Source organism: Pomacea canaliculata, linkage group LG2 (assembly GCF_003073045.1).
Source record: "Pomacea canaliculata isolate SZHN2017 linkage group LG2, ASM307304v1, whole genome shotgun sequence".
NCBI classification, from domain to species: domain Eukaryota; kingdom Metazoa; phylum Mollusca; class Gastropoda; order Architaenioglossa; family Ampullariidae; genus Pomacea; species Pomacea canaliculata.
The window spans coordinates 17,751,709-17,774,519 of NC_037591.1; the positions used below are offsets into that span (position 1 = coordinate 17,751,709).

General features: G+C 41.8%; 1 protein-coding gene across 1 annotated transcript; it reads right to left on the reverse strand.

The window, feature by feature from the left end:
* Positions 1-234: 234 nt before the first annotated feature.
* Positions 235-1,833, reverse strand: LOC112557438 (FMRFamide receptor-like). The gene has a single exon (XM_025227294.1). The coding sequence runs from the start codon at positions 1,750-1,752 to the stop codon at positions 583-585; it is 1,170 nt and encodes a 389-aa protein (XP_025083079.1). The 5' UTR covers positions 1,753-1,833; the 3' UTR covers positions 235-582.
* Between the last annotated feature and the right edge of the window lie 20,978 nt (positions 1,834-22,811).

Sequence of the window (22,811 nt, forward strand, 5' to 3'; positions counted from 1 at the left end):
AAGCGACACATGTTTGCTTCTCTTAACAACTAGAATTACAGCCACATGCAAAGAATTAAATTGTATTTATATATTCCAAAAGTTGTATTTTAACGTTGCAAACATAGATTTTTTTGTCCGAGATAAATCATGTTTAAAAAAAAAAAAATTATTTACAATTTGCACTCACGTTGTTTAAGTTAATCGTCTATTATCGAAATCCAAGTGAGGCAAAACTTCAGATTGCCAGTTGAGAGTAGTAATTCATAAGGAATGGTTGTCACCATATCGCTCAGAGTACGAAAATAAAACTCAGGACGACATCACGACACTGTGTCAAACATCTATCAGACTTTGACTTGACTACAGAAAATGTTGTATCAGGGTCCAGAGCACGCCCCACCTGCGGTGTCCCTACAGGCACCAGTGTCCTCCAGCGCCGCCACTAGCAACTCAGTGACGTGGTCAACCAAGTCCCACGTTTGCATGTCACACTGAATTCCCTGCAGTGAAGGTTGTGCTCTATAGTGCAAGATAACAGAGAAACACAAGTCTCGTGAAATCACGTTAGACTCACGCGGAACCCATGGCAGTCTCGCTGTACTAAAGGTAAGTCTCGCGTGAAGAGTCGTTATAACAGCCGTTACCTCGCACTACCTCGCAGTCTGTCTTGGTATTTTTGCGCGACAAGGGGATTCTTTCTGGCGACCGCGTGCCGCACTTGAAGGGCAGGAAGATCTTGATGAACGTGACGCGGAACGCTTGACTCATGGAGCAGTACAGCAGGAAGTTGAAGGCAGAGTTGACTGCCAAGAGGGAATCGGTGATCTCCCTCACCCCTTTCGCCAAGTAGTCTTCCTCCACGTACCCCTTTTTGAAGAAGGTGGACATGATGGCGTCCGGGGTGACGCAGACGAGGAACATGAAGATGATGACGATGAGCATGAGGGTGATGCGGTTGCGCGCGGAGAATTTTTTACCCTTCACCCGCTCCTTGCGTAGTTCATTGATGATCCGTGCGTTGACGTAGACGAGGACGAAGACGGGGATGATGCCGCGCAAGGAGTTCTGAATCCACGTGTAGGGCAACATGAATTCTTCGTTCAGTCCCAGTGACGTGGGCACCACCTTGGGACATGTCACATTGTTCAGGCTGTCGTGGACTGTCTCCAAGCGGTAGCGCAGGCCGGACGGGATAGACAACACCATCATGGACACGAAGACGGAGCAGCAGATGAGGCGGGCCCGCGGAATGGTGCACAACTCCTTCGCCTTGGAGGGGTGGCACACGCAGATGTATCTCTCCGCCGCCACGGAGATGGTCAGCCAGGCCGTCACGCACACTGACATGTTAAAAATGTAGTGCGCGTAGGGATACACGGAGCTGATCATGACCTGTCCAGTCTGCGGACTACTTTGCAGAACGAGCAGGAGGAGGAAATACATGGCGTCGTTGACAAGTTTGATGGTGTCCGCCAAGGCCAGGGCCGACAAGTACACGTTGGTGGAGGTCAGCATGTCACGGTGACCTAGCACGATCAGGGCGAGGACATTGCCGGTGATGCCCAGTATGCACAGGATAGGGTAGATGAACAACCCCGTTACATACTGTGCCATGAGATAAAAATCTTTGTAGGAGTGGCCGCCAGGAGACCCGACTTCACAAGGTCCTAGTGACCCAGAGCCACTGTTGGCGAAAGAAGGGGAATCAAACTTTGAGATGTTTTCGACGATAGAGATGATGGAACTGTCTTCAACGGAGTAGGAATTCATGGCGAAGACGTTCAGGTAAAGAGTAAGAAGAATATGTCTTTTTCAAAATGTGTTTGGCTGTTCTTGATTCTTGGATTTAGTTCCAGGTTTACATAGGGAAAAAGTAGTGATAGCAGTCTAAAGAATTTCTGTTTTTTTTTTTTTTTTTTGCTAGTCAAGCCTTCTATCTCATGTAGAAATTCCACTTTCACAACTGTCTGCTTGCAAAAGAGGTGCCTGTGTGTCCCACGATCTTACTTTTAGACGAAGTCCGTAGTCACAGCTTACCACCACGAGGAGCAACGGATACCACGAATAGGTCTACCAAAGCAAACTTCAGATGATTAATAAACTGTGGTTAGTTGGTTCCAGAAACCCAGGACGATATGAAAGTGCGCAAAGTATGTATGCTTATGTAGTACACTATTTTCTTTTCTATGCAAGTCATCTACGCCGGGCAGATAATTTCTTCTTCAAGAGGTACTTCCTAGTAGCATTGCTTTCAACCACAACCTTCACACTGGTCCGGTGTGTTAAGTGGTCACGATCAAGTCCCACGATATGGGACAGATGCTGTGTACTTCCCCTCACGCTTTCTCGTCCATTTTACTGTGCTTCATCGTCGGTCAAGGCCCTATAAGGAAGCAATAGGGTCTCACTAGGGAATCTCACGAAATTTTATATAGGTCTAATTTACATAGTCTTCATCAGCTTGTATCCCTTCGGGGTATAACCCTAAAATGCAGCTAGTGTGGATGGGGACACATGAATGTATATGCAATTGTGTATGCTTGTCTGTGTGTGTTTGCGTGTGTGTACGTTTGTGAGTGATTTACTGTCATGTTCTTCACATGTCCTTATCAAGTTCTCGAAGTTTTTTGCAAGTTCTTTCATTTTTAGTATTGTTAACACGTTGTTGTCCCGTTTTTTATATAATACTGCCACGAGTTTTTATGTTTTGACATCCTACTATCACATCTTTGATGTCACATTTGTCATTAAGTTCTTGATATTACATTACTTGTTCTTATTTTTTGGTACCTTTCTACGCTTTTGTAAGGAATGTGAATTTAAATATTGACCTCTGTAAGTGAAAGGTAAGCGTTTATAGAAGAGTGTTGCCTTAGTCTCAATTGGCAGACACGATGCCTCCCTGTCCACATCTGTGTACAACAGCTATTAAGATGAATCATAATCGACAGGTATATGACACCTTCCGTTCGCATTTATCTGCCCCTGGCATTTGCTGGTGTCGCCACTGGAGAACACCATTCTTTTCACAGTTCACAGTTCTCTGCTGTCAAGAGGGCTGCCAGTCCTCGTTGTATTTGCCATCCGTCTGTCTGTAGTCACATCTTTGGGACAATGATCGCTACAAGTGCCGCTTCAGAGCAAAATCCAGATGGATGCTGTGTCGTGAGGCCTCTTGACTGCGAACTGCTCACAAATCCTCTGAGCCCTTCCCCCTCCCTCCTCTTTGTCAGGTCCTAGTGCGTGTGGAAATTACACATTAAGTACGATTGATCAACCCTGGGTCGTCGCGGGAAAGAAGACACGAACGTATGGTGTCTTCTCTAGTGTACACAATCTCCTTACAACTGGCGCCTCAGCGGTAATTACTAGCGGACGGCTGCTGAAAACTGCTCACTCACTTACAGGAGCACCAATCGCTGAGGCTGGCAGTCATGGACACTAGGAAGAAAGGCTGAGGATGCGGAACAGTCTTGTAGCCATGAGTTCACATCCTCTGGACTGGTCCAACCTGTTTCCAGGTCACTCTCTGCCGCAGCATCTAAGGTCAGGCTACGGGTCGCTTCTTGCCGCAGCAGGCGAGGGCACACGTCCTCAATCATTGTAAGGTGTGACTGCTAGTAGAAGCCTCCCTTGCGATATCTGATCTGAAAAAATACAAACAAAGCGAGCGTTAACACAGAGTATCATCCTGTCAGACTGTGAAACGAGAGAGGATAAATTATGGAAGTTTATTGTTGGTCTCTCAGCTATTTTTCTGTTTTTATGGACACATGCATGTATCAGTTCTGTTCACTTCGTATATATCTTAGGTTCTCTGGATCTGGTTTAGTCTTGTCTGACATTTTCACTCCTTTCACGGACATTTCTCATTTCTTAGCTCTTCTCAGGTATGGCTGCATATCGAAGGAAGTTTGCCAACTCGGCGGTAAAAATCTATTCTATATGTTCTTAGAAGTTGACATACTATAAATTGTTTTAATTGCTTATGTCTACATGTCTGTGTCTATGCGTACATGTGTATATGTGTATGAGAGACAGACAGACAGACAAACAGACAGAACAAGATGAAGAGGAGGCGAGATATTGGCATTTTCCTGCTATTGAACTCGATGGCAGTTATCATGAGAAAGAAAGGCGGAGACAGAGGAAGGAAGAATACAAGATATCTGCATTTAGTAATCTACAGGAGAAAATATCAGGTTTATTGTAAGGCAATTACGAAGGCATCGAGCAAACATTTCTTCTTTGCGCTGCACTTAAGTCTCTTCACTCCTCAACTCTTACAATTCCTCCAAAACAATTTTGTCGATTCCTGCTTGTCTGCACGTGAGAAACCAAACATCTGCTTGGCGTGATAATATGCAAAACAGACAGATGAAGTGTATTCTTCCAGAAAATCGGCCATCAGTGACTGAAAAGCAAATACAAAATGCGTGACCCGCTGGTCAACAAGCTTTTACGTGCTGAGTTGCAGAAAAGTTTCGAAGAAGTGAGAAGCCACGTGACACTTTGTAGACGAGCCATTATTAAATTTGCTGAGAGAGAGAAAAAATGATTCTTTTCCAGGGAATGGCTGAAGCGTCTTTCATCGAACGTCCAGTTGACATGGTTACAGGAGGCTCATCTTGTCGCATCCTCCTCATAGTCGTCTGTGAATGCTTGCTGTCCAGGGGTATGTGACACAGTCACAATCACCTAGTGATGTTTTATGAATCATGGATGGGTTAATCATTGAACTGTGCTCATTAGCTTGTGAAAAATAATTAAACGAATATGAAAAGTTAGGATTAAGTCTTCTTCTATCTGTTCAGCTGCATGAGAACTGAAGACTATCTTGTATAGCTTAGCACGGTCAGTACCTATGACATGAAACCAATCAGGCATTTAATTTTTACTGCCCGTGTATGAAACTCAAACACTCCAAGCGGAGCCTCGTGAGTGGATTATCAGGGGACAGGTCAGTCTCTAGCCAGACATAAAACTGTTTTATTCATTTGGGTGATGGCTGGGTTCTGCTGTTGACACATCCCACACCCCCTGAAACATGTGACATGAACGTGAAAAGGGTTTTAGTTCTGTCAGCATTTTGCTTCTCATCCATTTCCCACTGGGGCTGACAAATATTCTGCCAGCCTAGACTGTCAGTGAGTTGTGGAATTTTATAGTTCTTCTTCAGGATCCGTTGATATGGTCGTGCCATTCCCTCTAAACAAACTCTCCCTCTGTATCTCTCATAGAATCTGTCTCTCTCGAGCACACGCACACATGGAAATAGAGAGAGATTGTAAGTTGACTGGCAAGTTAGTCAGGTGACTGGCTGGTTAGCTGGCTGGTTTGGTGATTACTTAGCTAGCTTACTGGTTTATTTTACAAGACTCTGTTTCCACCAAGTTCTGATATACATACCACCCCCAGTAGAGGTCCATGTGTAGCCGCAGCTAACGAAATACCCATGATGATGATGATGATATCCTGGTGTAGTAGTTGCAGTCGGCTATATCATACTAAGAACTACTTCTTGGAATATGACATATTTGACTCAAATGTGTTTCTTACTCAACATTTCTCTCTGAAGACCAACGTATCACCAAGTTCTGGAATAAAATGTAGAGATCGTATTGATTGTACTTTGGAGCAACAGAGCGCGTCAACTGTCCAGAAACCTTATTCTACAGCACTTCCAGCACAGAAGCCCGCACATACAGACCCCTAAATCACTCCACTTCGTCAGTGTAGCCCCACTGACAACATGGTTGTCGTATAAAACGGTTGTTTGACTTTGTGTTTGGAATCAAAGACAGCTGCTGCTGTTAACGAGGACGCGACCTGCAACTCTAGAACTCTCTCCCGAAGACCTGCAATGGAATTAGCGTAAAAAGGGTTAAACAATCCGCCTCTCTGTCACTGCACAATAAAATATCATCGCCTTTCGCCTTTCTGACAAAATCCCCTTCGACATTTCGTGTGGACTAGAATAGTTTAATAAATCAAAGACAAACAATACAGACACGTACTTAGCTTGCATCAAATGCCAATTAGGCATAAAAGTGTGAATTTCTCTGTGTGTGTGTGAGAGAGAGAAAGAGAGAAAGTGAAAGAAAAGTAAATTCTTCGTACAGTTCGGCTTTTGGTAATGACCTAATCTGAGAGGTGACGGAATGACGACAATAGAGAAAGGATAAAGTATATACGTATTGTTTGTCCTAAAAATCAGTTCTTCCCCAAATATATCGACAGTTACAAAGCACTGAGGCTACTATGGTTCATATGTGAACGAATATTTTTATATTAACTGATATAGGTAATATTTCCCTACTCAACCTCCTCGATGTGTCTCCTACTTTTGACCTTTGATCATTCGTCCTTCTCAAAAGACTATCATTCGTTCAACATCACTGTCTAGGGTCTCTCTTGGTTTCTACCTTTCAACAAACTGTAAACTGATCTCGTTAATGACAGCACGGTGTTCCTCAAGTTTTGTTTACTCTGTACACTTCTCTTTCGTTTTTTTATTTTATTTCATATCACAATAAACATCTCTACGCGGAAGAGTCTTGATACTCTGAACATTCCTATTTCTGACTGTCTCAGCTATAAACCTGATTTTCGTATGTCCCAATATTATATTTAGGCATCAGTTGTGTTCTATAATTCTAAGCCATTCCAAGCATGTTAATGACTACTCCCTAATACTTATCTTGATATCTCCACATTGCTAAGCTTTCCGCTCTTTTCTAATCCTCTCAGGCTTTGCCTTCCCTACCAGACTTCTTACATCTGGTCTATGTTCCTTTTTGTCTCTGGTCGTCTTGTCTGAATTTCCACTTGGTATCTTTTGTAAACCTCTTCCTTCAAAAAGTCTCTTAAAATTTATCTTTTTCTCCTTCCATATGCGCGCGTTTAGTGTGTGTGTCTGCGTGCGTTTATTCATGAGTTGTTTCACATGTGCACCATGAGTTTATTTAACAAGAATTGGAGCTTTGTTATTAAACCGCTGAAAATATATAAAGTCGTTACTTAAACCATAATAATCAAGTTATAGAGTTCCGTTACTCTAGCACATTTGTACCGGTATGATATAAAAAAAATCCGCATTATTTATTAAAAAGTCGAAGTGTCTAATAAATAAAATTATATTATTCTGTGTAGTTCTCCATGTCTTAAAAGACGCAAAATATCTGTTGTAAATAGTTGTTTGCAAATATTGCAGAAAGAAAGATAGAAGGATAGAAAGCTACAAGAGACAGAGCTTATCGAACCGTTACCTTGGATAACTTGTCAAAACAAGTTTGGCCCAATTCGGAAAGAAAACAACTTTTTGTCAGAAGTTCAAAAAAGCACAAAAGCTGACACTCATGAAGAATGGCACAAGAATTTCCAAGTGTAAGTTAAATCTTTGTAATGAGTTACAAATGTCTATAACTTTCTTTAAAAAAGTTGTAAACAACTCTACTTTCTGTTTCGTTTTCGATATCATCGCTTTTGACTCCGAGGGCAAAAGAGAAAGAAGACATAAAAAAATTGACAGCAATTTCCGACGCTAGATCACGTGATGTGTCCGGTGATCAAGCGGCTCATATGATTATTGATTGCTTGTTGAAGGATCTGGAGTGGCCATCTCGATGAGGCAGACGCCGAATCCAAGACTCGTCTGCAGATCGAAGACCTCTGGACCGCCATGTCTCTCTGGGGAGCCCGCCCCTCCTCACCGACGCGTGGAGAGACTGTAAAAACAGATGATGACAGCTGAAGATGCCACGAACTGCAGATCAGGTAGATCATTGTGGTCACCCTTCACATAGCATAATAAAGAAGACGACTTTACTTTGACATTTAATCAATTTTTTTCTGCGTCGCTCTTCACTTTCTGTCTTCTTCAGCGTGTTTCGTTCAATATTCACATGATTCATTTCTAGTTTAGAGAATGTAGCTGAGAGGCGGCTGCCATATTGATTCCCCATCGAAATTTCTTTTATTCTCTAAGAACTTCAGGCAAGAAAATCTGCACCATGCGTCTTACAAAACAATTTTAAGTCCTTCTGTCAGTCATAACAGAACCTGACGCATTACAAATGAAGTTTGAAATGGAGACAAAACAGTTTGGTTGTAGGAATGTGTGACATCATGTACCGGCAATCTGACAGTAGGGATTGACCAGATATCTTCTGTAAAGAAACAATGATATCCTGGCATTTGTAGCACTCCAAGGGGTGCGACGTCGACTGTTTACTTACACAGGATGGCTTGTAACCAACGTGTGCTTAGGATTTGAGGAGAAAATTTTCTAAGCGAATATAAGCTTTTTCAAATAAATAAATAAATATCTCTTGGTGTCGCTCTCACACGCATAAGAAGGCGGTTGCATGAATAAAACAGCTTTTGTATTTTGAATAGTGTTAAGGATGACATTAGAGGAAATAGTCACTGGCAGGACAACTTTCTTCCCAAAGTATGTTGTTGGTCAGGAGCATCCATTGTTTACAGTTGTTTTCTCCGAGTACATGAAGAGAAGGTGAGATTTCCCCGTAGTGCACATGAATCTAAAGAGGTGGGTAGATGTGAACTCCAGCGCCTACCCCTCATCCGTCTGAAATTATGTTAATGTCCCAAGTGAGGGAAATATTTGGTTTAAAGCCTTCAAACATCTTCAGAAATTTACCTACAGCAATAACACTTCAGACTTTGAAAAACATTTTGTTTTTGACAGAAACGTGTGGAAACAATTGAATCCTGATATAAATCTAGTTTGTTTACAGCGAGAATTTGATCAGTGTTGGGGATATCAACCATTGCGCATGCACAACACGGATATGGTATCTGGCGCCAGCGCGAGGTCTTGTGGGATCGCGTGATCGGAATCAGTAGTCCATTAGAAATGTAAGTTCTTGTCTCCAGTGCACGGCCGGGCGATGCCAGACTAGTCCTGACAATGCAGCCTCTCAGGACAACTCGTTAACTAGGACAGGCTCGTGGACCTTGACCCAGCACGGACATCGAAGATGGATCCCCTTCAATTACATTACTACAGCATGACCAGCTAGAGTGACTTTATTTAAATGTACACACGTGACCTCTTAACCAGCTGCACGCGCCTTGCACGAGATAACGTGCAGACCTCGTTTATTATGGCTTAAAGGATGATGGAATAGCTCCTCTAATCATTTCCACAAACAATTGGTTCGTACAATCAAGTTTTGCCTATTTTGAAGCAAACGTTTACAGTAGGCATTATCGTCCTATGAGTCGTCAAATGGACTCAGATGAAAAATGTTTGCCGTGTATACTCTGTACAAATAAGTCTATCTGACTGTAGCAAACATTCCAGCGTGTCTTTCATCTTAGTTTAAATTACCTCTCAAACACAGCTTGCCTCGGGGGACTGACTGTCCATTTAGATGCTCTCAACAGCGTTCTTCAGTGCGAGGAATCCTCCTCCTCCTCCTCCTCATCATCATCATCATCATCATCAATCATCATCATCATCTATAAAAGCCACTATCGCCCACACACATGTCCCACGCTCTTCATCAACTGTATTCGTGCTAAACTTTCTTTTCTTTAACTCCATGTGTCGATCATTATTTTTGTAAGCGCGAGCGATAGGTTATCGCTTTTTATTTCTGTACTGCTCGTATCAAGTGTTTTCTTAAGATGCTTGACATTTGGAACCAGCAGCCTTCCTCTAAGATGAGCAACAGAGACGGTCGTATTCACGAAATCTGTATTACTGGACAGCTTGCAGATGATTTTTTTTTTCAGTTAACTACTAAAGCGAGGCAGGTGTATACAAAGCTTCCGGCTAAGGCTCACTGAGACTAACAGACAGCAATCCACTTTTACACTTCCGTAGTTTTATTATCTTACCACCCGGAGAAACGATAACGGCTACCCAAAACTTTTCTTAGCTGCCTGTATTAAGCTCATTACAAAATTGATACTTCTTTGCATAATTTAACAAATAAAATTGCTTCAGTTGCTCAAGTGCAAACATTTTTTTTGTTTTGTACTTTGGGAAGAGGTCATGACCTAATTTCAAACTACATTACAAGAAAAGACTCCTTTGGTTGCTGCTTAGCTCTTACACTGGCTGAAGTCTTCATTGATCCTTAGTTTGAATGTAGATAATTATGCGTATGCCTTTCCACTAAAAGAAAAAAAGCAAGAAGAAAAGAAAAGAAGCTATAGATGAATAGTATTTATACACGTATTGAGTGTATTTCGTTTTAACAAGCAGACTGAGTAATTAGTTTCTTTCATGCTGATAACTTCTTTTAAAACCTCCCGAGTTTTTATGAGACGAGTTTAAGGGGTCTAAATGTTGGTACTTAGGAATATTCTCAAAGAGGAGTTGGACCATGATGATGTTAGTAGGAATGTCATCGTGCTCAAGAGCTTGTCGCTGTGAGCATCGTGCAGACAACAGTCACGTGGTACGTCTGTCAACCGTCCATCACGTGTGACGTAACAGATGGATATTCTTTCATTACGTTACATTATCAAAACGTGTCGACGGCACAAACTGTTTTCAGACAAAACCTGGCAGTTAACAAACTCATCAATACTTCTGTGTCTGTTAATATGTTTGAAGTGTCCGTTTACCAGGCTGAAAAAAAAACTTTCTTGTGGGTAGCGTCTCTGACATTTTCCACATTGAAAACAGATACATAAACTAAGACACATGCTATAAGTGAGGGGGAAATGGAAGGGCAACAATGCCCCTAAGGGGTCTAAGAATTCTTGCCGTTGATGGGATGCGACAGGCGTGTAATGTGGTGTACTATTGATCACCAAGCAAATCATTGTCCATTTCAACCAAAGACCAGTCTAGACAATTGTAGAAAATTAAGAAACTGTAACACGCGAGAAATAAAACAAAATAAATAAATAAATAAATAAACAAAAACAACCCAAAAAAATATGTTACTGAAAAGCGCACTGTTAAAGAGAAGAAGTGATGGATACAAAACCGCAAGAAGACATGTTTAAAAACAAAATACAAGAAGCATGTCGCTCTTTAGAGTACGAGTTGCACATACAAATGTTTAAAACTTTTTTCAAATGAAGAAAAAGAAATTTGCATACTAATCTGGTTCTAAACTATTTGACATCTTTGCTCTTTGACGCCTGCCGTGGTCTTGGCCACCTTCTCATGAAAGCGTCTTCTGCTGCAATCACATGATCGAGTATACACGTCACATGATTTCCGGCTGTTTCTCACCCCTTTTATCTTGTCTTCCCGCAGGTTGTTCAGTTTGGGCACGTCTCGGAAATGCAGCAGCAGACGCGTTCACTGTTGCACTCCACATGCGTTCTCTTGAGAGCGACAGGAGCTCCGCGTGACTTGTCACATGACCTGCCTTCCAGCCTCCGCCCCGCCAGCAGTCCTGGCATCTCAGCCTGCACGTGTCCTCTTCACAAACACAGAACGCACGTGCCGGGTCTTTATCAGAATGCCACTCTGTCACGTGATTCGTGCACGGCCCCTTGTGAACCTGCACTCCAGGCTCCTTCCGATTATTGCCAAGGAGGGTCCAGGGGTAGAAAGCAGGCGGGAAAGTACGCATCCGACGAGGGAGAAAACTGATTAGGCCGATAATCAGCTCCTAGCTGTTGCGTGCACGATGTCATTGCCTCCCTGTTTTTCTTCGTCTCCCTTGTACATCAACTCGAGTAACTTCAGGCTAATGTGAGAAAAAAAAGTGTTAGGATCAAAGAATTGATCCTAACGTGTCAAAGGTCGTCTAGTACAATTCTTTGACCTAGATGACGCAGCTTTAAAAAAAATGGTGTCTGATGTTTCAGGAAGGTAAAGGAAAGGGCTGGACCCCATGTTTACCTTCCACATGCCGTGTCTTAGGCAAAGTTAACTGCCTGTACAACAAGTTTGCTGTGGACCTTTTACCTGTACATACAGCAGTTTGTTTACACTTACTGATAACCTGTCGGTCTTGAAGGAAATTATTATGGCGAACACATCAATCCATACTCAGGCCAAATGTAGATGCAAAAATCAAGAGACTTCAGCTGGTAGTCACAAGACAGAGAGAAGCTGTATTCCAAACATGACAAATGTTGATAGAAGGTCAACAGCAGCGGCGACTTGAAACCATCATGGCGGCAAGGAGAAGAGACCGGTAGGCGACACAAAATAACAAAAAAGTCTCAGTTCCACAGTCACGAAGACACCAGAATGCACTTACCCTTAGAATCTTCATTAAAATAAACAAATTAAGCAGATATACACATAATGCGGAGAGGTGTAAAAAAAAAAATGCCTGTAAGGGGAAGATAAACCATTCCAACCAATCATTTTTTCTCGCGGACAGATATTCAGGACCGAGTAGTGACTTAATGCTTGTTTAATATGGATAAATATGGATAAATAAGTACCATTAATTAACGACAAAGTCTCAATCAGGAAGTTTCAAAAGAACTTTCTCTTTTTACATCCCATACCTTCAATAGTCAAATCGCAAAGTAATTAATTCAGCGACAAGTCCAGCAACTGTTACACTCACAGCTTCACCATCCTTGAAATTCTTTTTGTAAGCAAGTGTATTTTTCACAACCCAACGCTCACCCAGCTACATTTTAAAACTCAGCAAGCTGGAAATGGAGACAGCCTTCATGAAAGTCAAACAACATGGGTTCATTCCATCCCTGATGGAGACTGAGATCGTGCTTGGAATTCCCGCTGATTGTGCATGCAGTGCTCCTCATATGTCGGCCAATGCATCTAATTTGAGTGAGACAACCGCAGCAGGGTGGCAGTTATAGACAGGATAGTTCCTAGCGGGGGGAAAACTAGACAGGAATGAGCGAGGGAGCAGCACATAATGTGTTTTACAAGACACGTGAAAGGTAGAAGAACATACAGAAAAACAATAAAAAAGATATATTTTCCAATTTGGAATTGCTTTAATTGTATTTGCAAGTCGAAAAAAGAATTACACAAACTCAATATAAAGTTTGACTTTCCCACGAGGGTTTTTATTAAATTTCTCTGCAAGATACCTACGACAGGTATTGACTGAAAAAAACTTTTTTTTTTCTCAACTGTCCACTGTTTGAGCACGAAACTTTTGTTTCCTCAGACTTGATTATACTCAATGACTGGAAGAGGCCTGTACAGGCATGCATGCATATGTACACACATACATACAGTAAAATATAGGCACCCACACACACACACTTCCTCCCTTTCTAATTATTCTGTTAAATCTTTCTTGCGCTCCCACCTGCCTACACGTAAGTGTTATTCAATAAAAACAGAACAAAGAAGGTTAACCGTGTTAAAAGTAAACAAGTCCTTATGTACAGTCATCTTGAAAGAGAAGCAAAGACAAAGAATGCTTTTGAAAGTAACCAGATGTATTTTGTACAATCTTCTCTGTGTACAATCGAGGTTTCAGTCAGCCATTAAACTTATGGTAGGTTTTATGTATTGAAATATAATTCTCGATTCCAATACTCAATTATCAACTAAATAATGTGTCAAAAATGCTGAACACCACATTTTCTTCTGGCAACAACAAAATTGAAACGTAGAGATTTAGAAGCCAGAAGATGCATGATTAATGGAGATAAAAAACCATTTAGCGAGGTGATATCTGAGTGTCAAAGCCATCTGCATTGATCTTCTTGTTTTTGTGTCCTTTGTCGGGAAATAATTTAAAACGTTAAAAACTTAAAGGAAAGCGCAAAAACAAAAAACAATATTGAACTTGAGGAGACATCAAGATAGTTATCTGTCACTTGATGAAGTGCTTTTGTGGATTGGAGGTGAAATGAACAAGAAATCATCGAATCACACTTGAAGCTTAAATGAAAAAGGTACAGTTACAGAATCGAAAACCACAAGGATACAAATAGTATAGGATAAATAAATACCTGTGCGTAACAGGTAAGCAGCTTTGTGTGAGCTCATAGTTGTTTAAAGTATTTTACTTCGGTACTTGCATATGACCACAACAAGCACATGACCACATACATACTTATGTAAACCTTACACATACAACTCCCATGCACGTTCTGTGAATATACATCAGAAGGAGCAAGGCATCGGCACTGATGCAAGCTGATCACGTGACAAGGTACCGAACCTGTATCGAGGTCCCACTGTTTGAATAGTTTGTAAGAACATTCGTCCTCTTACATCACACTGGCCTGGCAGCAACCCCAATTATTTTACTGGGAGCGACAACTAGGTGGCGACCGTACACGAGACCGTCCATGTCTTCTCAGGTGTCCTCCACGCTGGTCTCTGGGAGGAAGCCGTGAGGTGAGGGCGTGGGTGGCGTGGCGGCAGCCGGGGGAGACACCAGCGACACTGGGGCGGCACACCAAAGGTTTCGCACGACACAACCTACACGAGGATGCCGTGATGGCAATTTTATTCTGTCTGTCCGAATCTTCCAGCGCTAGGGAAGTGAAATATTAATAATCAAGAAATAGGGGGTTAATTCACGATAATAGCTGTTCACGTGGGAGGAGCAAAATGCTCGTGATCTTCCACTTCTCGGTCGCTGCTCGCACAAGTACCTGCAGGCTGCAAGAAATAATGCAACATTTTAGAGTCACTACCCGAGCAAGGACAGACTTCAAGGAAAATGGCTATTTCATCGGGGCTTTCCATTTCCATTTTCTTGAGAAATGGCTGCGCAAAGTACTGTCTTCAGTTCTTCATTCTCCGATGGGAGATATTGCTCATAAAATGATAATGGAATATAAGTGTATTTTGAATGTCAAAGCTTTGGATACGGTTCATCATAAGCTACATATTAGGAATTTTTAAAACCTGTCTGGTTTGTCTTTTGTCTTTCCTCGTTTGGTTGTTCTAAGCGAAGAGCACGGAGAGCTAGCTAGCGGTCACATCCCCCAAGCCCTATCTGTCAGAACTCATATTGTGAGGCAGGAAGTGTATTAATTTTGAGAATATGGACCACCCTCTGCTAAATGGCGACTTCCCTCTGGCTTTATGTCACTAGCTGGTGACAGTATCCTCCACACACAAAGCTAATTTTAGTATTGCAGCTGATATCCTACAGCGTGGTGCAGACGTCTTCAGGGTAATTATTGTATTTCCGGTACCAAAATAATGTTTTTATTTCATTTACTCAATCAATTCTGCGACACACGTAATTACGTGTTGTAAAGAAATACTTTATGATTTTGAATCGGTCAGTTTGAAAGTCACATGCAGATGTAGGCCATGACTACTTAAGAGCAACGAGTTTTATAATTAAAAGAAAAATAGTAGTTGTAGGACGTATCAGTGATATTCCAAAATCAGTCTGCGATCAGACATTTTATATTGCTATCATGCACGTCTTTAAACTAGTGCAATGCCACCAACAAACCCTCGAGATCCTAGATGACAGCGCCTCTAATACGTCCTCAATATGACCTGGAGCCGTCTGTCAAAGGTCAAATGTTTCCGCTACAGCAGGCCTCTCTCACCGAGAAACACTACTTCATCAACGCCCACCCTCCCCGGCGGGGCACCCCGATGTGTCCAGGAGAAATGTGGCGTGTGCACCATAATGTCGGTACCTTATGGTCTGAGTAAGAGAGGAAATTATTAACGCCTTGAAATATTTGGCAAATGTGTCACAGGCTTAAAGATTTATGAAGACCAGAAAGAGGCATTCCATTAAATCATGGCTGTGACATCGCAGGAGACATCAATCACACCTCAAAGAAATCGATGAGGTGTGCAGGCTGCAGCCTCATCCAGACAGCTGATGCTTCAGGCCTTTTCACAGGGTCTGCCTGTACCTTCCGTGTCTACTACATATGTGTACATAATCTAGAATTATTTTACATCATTTTACCTATTTATACCTTGTCATTCTTGTCATCCTGTTCGTACCAGCACTATTTCGCTCTTTTGATGATCTCATTGCTTTCCTGGTCATACCTCCCTCAAAAAATATTTCTTCTCTGCAGAAACGTGTGCTTTTGAGCCGTAAAATCATTTATTCTTATCACATTGTATACATCAGTCATTATAAATATTTAAATATTTGAACTGCTTGCTAACTGGACCAGGTCGATGGTCAATGCAACGGTTACCCAGATACGGTTTGTAGAAAAGTTTAACACAAAACTACGAGTTGAACAAAATGCAGAGTATGTTAGGTATGATTCCTAACCCATACTTGAAAAATGTGAGGAAGGGAAGTAAGAGTTCTAGTGTCTTCATCAAATAATTGTTCGTAGGAACTATTTTCTCTGTTAGAACCTTCTTTACGGCACACAATTTCTCGAATCTGGGACATTCTAATACATTGTTTATGATTTACATATACTTTTTCTTAATATCTAAATATCTATGTAAATTTATAATTTCAAATATTTTTCCTTGTTATATACTTTGTCATGATTGTTATGTCTAAAGTTAACATAGACACATTAACGACAGACCAATGTGTTTATTTTAAGATGTCGAGGACGCCTACATTTATTTATCGCATCACATATCGCCAACATCATCTGCTATTTCCGGGCAACATTATGACACCCACGTACTTGTCCCGATCTAACAGACCAGAAATATCACCCTTAAAAACACATCTTCAGCAAGAGTGTAAAGAGTGCGCTAAGATGTGTTTGGTCCCGAGCAGCAGCTCGATTGAGCAGTAACAAGAGACAGCCTCTCCAGAGGGTCGTCTGGTGGCCGCACATCCTTAACAACCCCACCCCCGACCTTGCGCAGTGCGTTGATTGAAACTGATCTTGTCTTCTAACTGGTAAGCAGTTCACTGAATAACGGACCTCAAAAAGCGGAAATGGGGGCTTAGTGGTTCGGTCTGGCACTCTCCGGCAAACTCCAGACATCCCATTTTCTCCGAAATTCTCCCTCAAGTGGCCGCAGCCCAGGCGACTATCTTCTCTGTCCAAAAATCCATCCCCTGAAGGGACATAACCTGCTACGCATCGAAAATTGTCTTCCACAGCTGAGGTTGGAACCGTTGGTAATCGGATTCAATCAGGAAAACAAAAGAAATCCACTGTTCTCATGGAGGATTCTTACTTGAGTCTACCGAAGACATACGTTGTGTTAAGAAAACCAATAGTTTTGTTACTTCATTTCTGTGGCCGACATGTAGTACATCACTAAATCCAATCCCCAGCATGAGCACACGATGTCGTAGAATACATAAAGAAATGAATACATACATAATTTGAGCAAAAAATGGTTGTTGTCAATAGTATGTCTCAATCAGTTCGTTTCTTGATTTCCAGAAGGATCTACTGTGAGTACGCAGTCATGTGTGTGTATGTATCATAAAAGTCGCTCTTCAGGTGGATTTGTTTAGAAATTTCACAATATTGAAATTATTTGGTACTTTTCTGTAGATTTTACATCATATTCTCTCAAATGAATCACATTTTTTTATTGTTCGTTGCCTTGATACATCACGTGATGCTGAGCGCGCCTTCCATCCCAGTTTTAATAACTGCCATGTATCTGTTTCATTTAGCTTTTTTCTGTAATTATGCCTTTCATGGTTAAATGATTTATACAAAGGCTTTCTTGAACATTTCACTGCTTTATGTGGTTGACTTCGTATACGTATAAAATCGGACAAAAAGAATCTTTTAACTATTTTTGCTACTATCCATGTGAACCTTCCTCACATTTGTCCATGTACGCGGACTGCTTCATTCAGCCCTTTAATTCAGTGCTAACGCTTCATTAACTCTTTTTGACAAGTCGATAACAGAACTGCGGAAACACTTTGCCACGTGTTCACAGTGCCCCAGCCTCATAAAGTTCAAACTGTAACGACGTCCGCTACTCCCCCCTGCCACACCCTCTCGGAACTATGTCCGTGCGCTTCTCTTCACCTCCTGTGACCCGCTGATGTCAGAACTGTTGCTACGTAACCTGGTTCCTTGGCACCAAAGGTGATGTTCCTTTCCCCCCGTAAGCTGGATTTTTTGGTTGGTTTTTACTGAATCGGGGTTAAATTCAGCAGTTGTGTTGCAATCGGGTCTTATGCAACATAAAAACTTTTGCCACGAAGAACATCGTAACAGCAAGCGTGACAGACAGTTGGGTTACAGTTGTAATCATGCATGACTAGAGTGGCATTACAGTTTTAACAATGTGTCACTGTAGACAGTGATGTCAATAATATTTCTCTACAGACACATTCTATTTGACAGCAACCGAAAAAGAGCAGTTCCGTGACCTTTAGGTACTGAGATAGCGGGGTGAGAACGAATTTTTCTCGGGGCGAGTTTGTGAAGGTGGCTACCATCTTCCATTTTTGTGTTTTGTTCCCCAGTCCTGAAGTCGGTTAGGTCAAGTAGGAAGGCAGGTTGCACCCCGCGCGGGTATCGAACCGGTTAGTCAGCACGTTTCTGACCTTTCACGTTGGTGCTCTGAGCACTTGGCTATCCTCTTGCCTGCTGCCATCGCAGGCTGGCAGGTCACAGCGACATCTGTGAGGCAATGGCGGCACTCATGGTGGCAAGCTACAGCGACACACAGTCTATCAAACTGATGTTATAAACAATTATTTGCCAAATACTGCGACCTTGTATTCAGAATGTACTTCAACGGGTTCACAATGAGCCTTTTAATAATTTTACAGTTGTTACTCAACAAATAATAACAGTAATATTCATAAAGGTTCTATAAAGGCAGCATTAGAAATAAATGTGTCGGCAAATAAAGTGTTTTTCACATTACATTGATAGAAGTTCATTTTGCGGATGAAAACACATCCACATGCTACAGTTTCATTGCGACAACGCAGCTACAAGGAGAGGATAACATAGACATCTGGTGTTGAGCTCATCTTCGGGTAGAGGCTAGTCTCGTGTGAATGAAAATTCAATTAAGAGCTTGAAAGAAAAAAAAACAAAAAACAATTAGGGTTTTTCTCAGAAGATTGTCTGACTCTTCTTGTAGCCAATAGATGTCAGATGAAGATGACACGATTGTCGGCATTTTCGGCGAATTTTGCATCTATGACTATTACTAGTGACACCTGTGACTGATAAGTGACAACTGTGACTATACTGACAAATGACAACTGTGACTAATATGACAATTGTGATAATCTCAAACATTCAAAATTTACACGTGTGAGTGGAATTACCAGAAAGCATATGCACACACATCATGTCGGAATTATTTCGACAACGAAGAAGAGAAAGGGAACAGGGTAGTATCACAAAGGACTGTGGTTAGGAGTGTAAGTTGTGCTCGGGTGAAAAAAACGTGTTTTAATGCACGTTTAAAAGACTCTATGGTGGGTGGTGACAGAGATAAAAAGGAAAGAAGTCTGTACTTTCTGAAGCTTGCGAACTAGATAACCGGAGCAGCCAGAGGACAAGGAATTACAGCAATAAAATCTTGAAAAGCGTGAGTGTGAGCTGTTTGTCTAGAGGGTTTGCGGCGGATGGCACTTATCTTAGTCGTTCTAAGCAAACTAACAAACGGAAGTGGCGACCGGTCTAATTAGTTCGGCATCCTTAACGATCTGTGTCCACACCTCCCCCTCACTTCGGCAAAAAGTCCAGAAATTTGCAAAAGCAGGTCGTCCTCGGAGTAAAACTCAACGCTGTGTCATCTGTCTGTCTGTTGTAGAGTTCATTATCCCAGTGAACCCTTCACAACACAGCTGGCGCCACCTGGTGTTGTGGGCGATTTCTAAATTCTTTTGGGCTGAGCATGAAGGTTCCTCGCAGGCACCTCGACCACGGATAGAACTTGTGTAGAGGAGATAGACGCCACAGATCCATTTCGCCTCTAATGCAAGTTTTTATTTTAAGAGAATCACTTTTTGTTATTTGAATTATTCTTAGCTTTTCTATTATCAACGATGACGTCAGCAAGGTTTTATGTCTTGGATTGAATAATGATCAAATCTGATGAGTGAAACTCAGCGGAAGCAATAATAAAGCCCATTATTCTTCTTCACTGACAGTTTGTTATAGAATCGAGCTTTTAATGGAATGAATCCGTCTCTCTTGTTGCTGTTATTTTGAAACAAGTAACACGCAGCGCCCTCTGTGTCCTAATTGTTTTATGCAGGAGGCTTTACTCGAGATTAGGTCTCGTCTTCAGTCCTGGTGGCTGGAGAGAAGACTTCATTGGTTATGTATGACTGCGCCTATTGTTTCCATTCCTTATGTAACGATTGTCTCCCTTACGTCCTATTCTACGTTACACATGTGGCGCTGGTGTGTCCTGTTCGCTAGGTGAGGCTCATCAGGAAACCTGACCTGAGGTGTCATTACATGACTTATCGTATCACACAATGCACAAGTAGTAGATGAGGCTCAGTGGTCATGCTCACTAACAAAACTAATCGTTTGTGTGCGCGGGGATGCTAGTAGTCACATCTTATGAACTGAATTTTTTAGTATTATAAAGATTCTGGATTCAAATTCTCTAAAAAATATGCTAGTTCCAGATATCTAATCTTGAGAAAAAAAAAAAGAATTGGTAGCTTTGTTTTATCTGAAAAATATCCTTTTTTTTTCAAGTTTGTAATCATTTCTGTTTCTTTTTTCTTCATACAGATGCCCAGATATGATGCAGGCAAATCACAGTGCTAAGCCACCGGGAAGACACCAGTAGTGAAATAATTATCAAGCGCTCTAAAAATCCTTCGCGCGTGTGTGGAGCATGCGTCTAATGTTTGTCACACAGTCTACAGAAAGGAGTTAGACGAGTGATTCAGAGAAGAAAAGAGCGAGGGAGTAAGAAATACAAACGAAAGAAAGGAAAAACGAACAAAAATATGAACAAAAGAATGAAAAAAATAATCAACAAAGTTTTAGTGTGGTTTGAAAAAACAAAATGAATGAGGAACATAGGCGAAATTGCGGGAAAAAAAAAGAAAGAAAAATTGGCGTGACTACACCCACCTCTTCTTGCCTTGACTGTACTCAGTAAGCACTGATTGTCGGCCTGCTTTGTATTTCCCACAGTCTCATCAGTGAGGCGTTGACAGATTCCATGTATCCTGGCACAACCCTGTCAGTTTATGTATCCTGCACACAGCACAGGACACAGTCCTGTCAGTTTATGTATCCTGGCAGACAACACAGGGCACAACCCTGTCAGCTTACGCTAAGCTCAAGAACTGGAAAGACTCTCCGAACGCAAGAAATCGAAATTGCTTTGGCATTCAAAGCATTCTCAAAGGGTGTGAAAAATTGATGGGGGTTACTCTAGAGGACTCTCTGCCTGTTGCTAGCCAGCTGTGTCCGCCATGACCAGCAAATGTTAATCTGGAGACTAGGAGATTCCAGCGGTGAAATGTTTGCCTCCATAATGTGCTCCGGCCAGAACGAAACTCTCAGGTGAAAACAAAAAGGAAAAATAACACGTTGTTTACGTTTTGAATAACGACTATAGCTGAAGTCATACTCCTGAGTCTTGTGACAAATAACTCGTTGTCATAGCACAGGAAAAAGAGCACGGGTGTCACCATCTGAATTTGTTACATTTGGGGGGAATATTTGTTAGTCATATTTGTTTCCTGGATTTTCATCCCTTACCATGATTTGAAACAATATTAAACAATATCAAATGAAATTATAATTATTTGCAACAGTCTGTAAAGATCTAGCTCAAATACATTGTCAACAAATATCTTTCAGTTCTGAAGGGATTGTGTTGATGCGTGTTTTCTGTTTCTGGATTGTACTAATGCGTGCGTGCATCTGAGGTCAGGGGTCACCGTGCCCCGTGTCCTTGAGAAAGTCGGGGGCATCAAGAGTGCAGGCTCACGCAGTCGTCTCTGTATTCTCAAACCCAAAAGTGCGATGGTTACAACATATAGAAACACGGTTATCACGGGTAGAGTTTGTTTGTAATGAGCAGAGTCCGTGCAACACGAGCAGATTCAGTTTTGTATGACTAGACTATGAAACCAGTTCACATTTTGAGTAAATATGGGTTTTCTGCGGTTGCTTTGTTCTACCGCCAACAGCTTGCACTGTGCATCAATATGTCTTTAATCGTTCTCAGTCTCCTCACGTATATTTCTTGTCAGGACTGGAGAAGACGGAGCTGGACTGTTGCTGCACATCTCTGTGCTTCTCCTTCATGTCGCCTGCCTGGACATCCAGAACAAATGTCAGCCAGTACTCGAAAGGTTGTAATCCAGTCAAGCACCTGCACTAACACCATCCAAGACTAACAAAGACACTGATTGGACACGAGGCGCCCGGATGTTAATTTGCTTCTCACAACGCTGACAGCAGGCTGGTGAAGGGAAAAGCTTGGTGTGTGTGTGGCTAACCACTTTTCCAATTGCATTTTCTCTTTCTGAGTGGATGTGGTTATATGCCTCCTGTATTTCCTTTTACTGCATTTTGATTACTCCTAAGCAGAAACTCTTTTCTCTAAACTGTTCCTTTGCACCCAAAGCCCACCAGAAGTGAGAATAAGGCTGTTCCAACTGCATGCTAATACTCTCATCTTATTTTTCTCGTTGTTCATTTTATTATGATTTATATGTCCACCACTTCAAATTTGTATACCTTCCAAACTCCATTCGTCCACCAGCCTTTCTGCCTTTCGATTAATCTTTTTGTGTGTCTCTGAATGTGCGTCTGCGCAGTTTTGTATGCGTTTTCTTTCTTTTTTTTCCCGTCTGTATTTCAATTCAGTATTGATTGAACAGGTTTCCTTCAAGCAGACTTCTAACTCTGGGCAAGCTGTACTGTACTGTGACATTTTATTGAGTGTGACATCCAGATGTGTCGATAGTGAATGGCACTGCGAGAAAGTAGTCAAGCGGAAAGTTCCTGTTTTCTCAAGAAAGATTGACGGAAAAGGAATTGGACACTGC

Bases quoted from the DNA above. Each gene is read 5' to 3' on its own strand.
- LOC112557438 (XM_025227294.1), bottom strand. From the start codon at position 1,752: ATGAATTCCTACTCCGTTGAAGACAGTTCCATCATCTCTATCGTCGAA.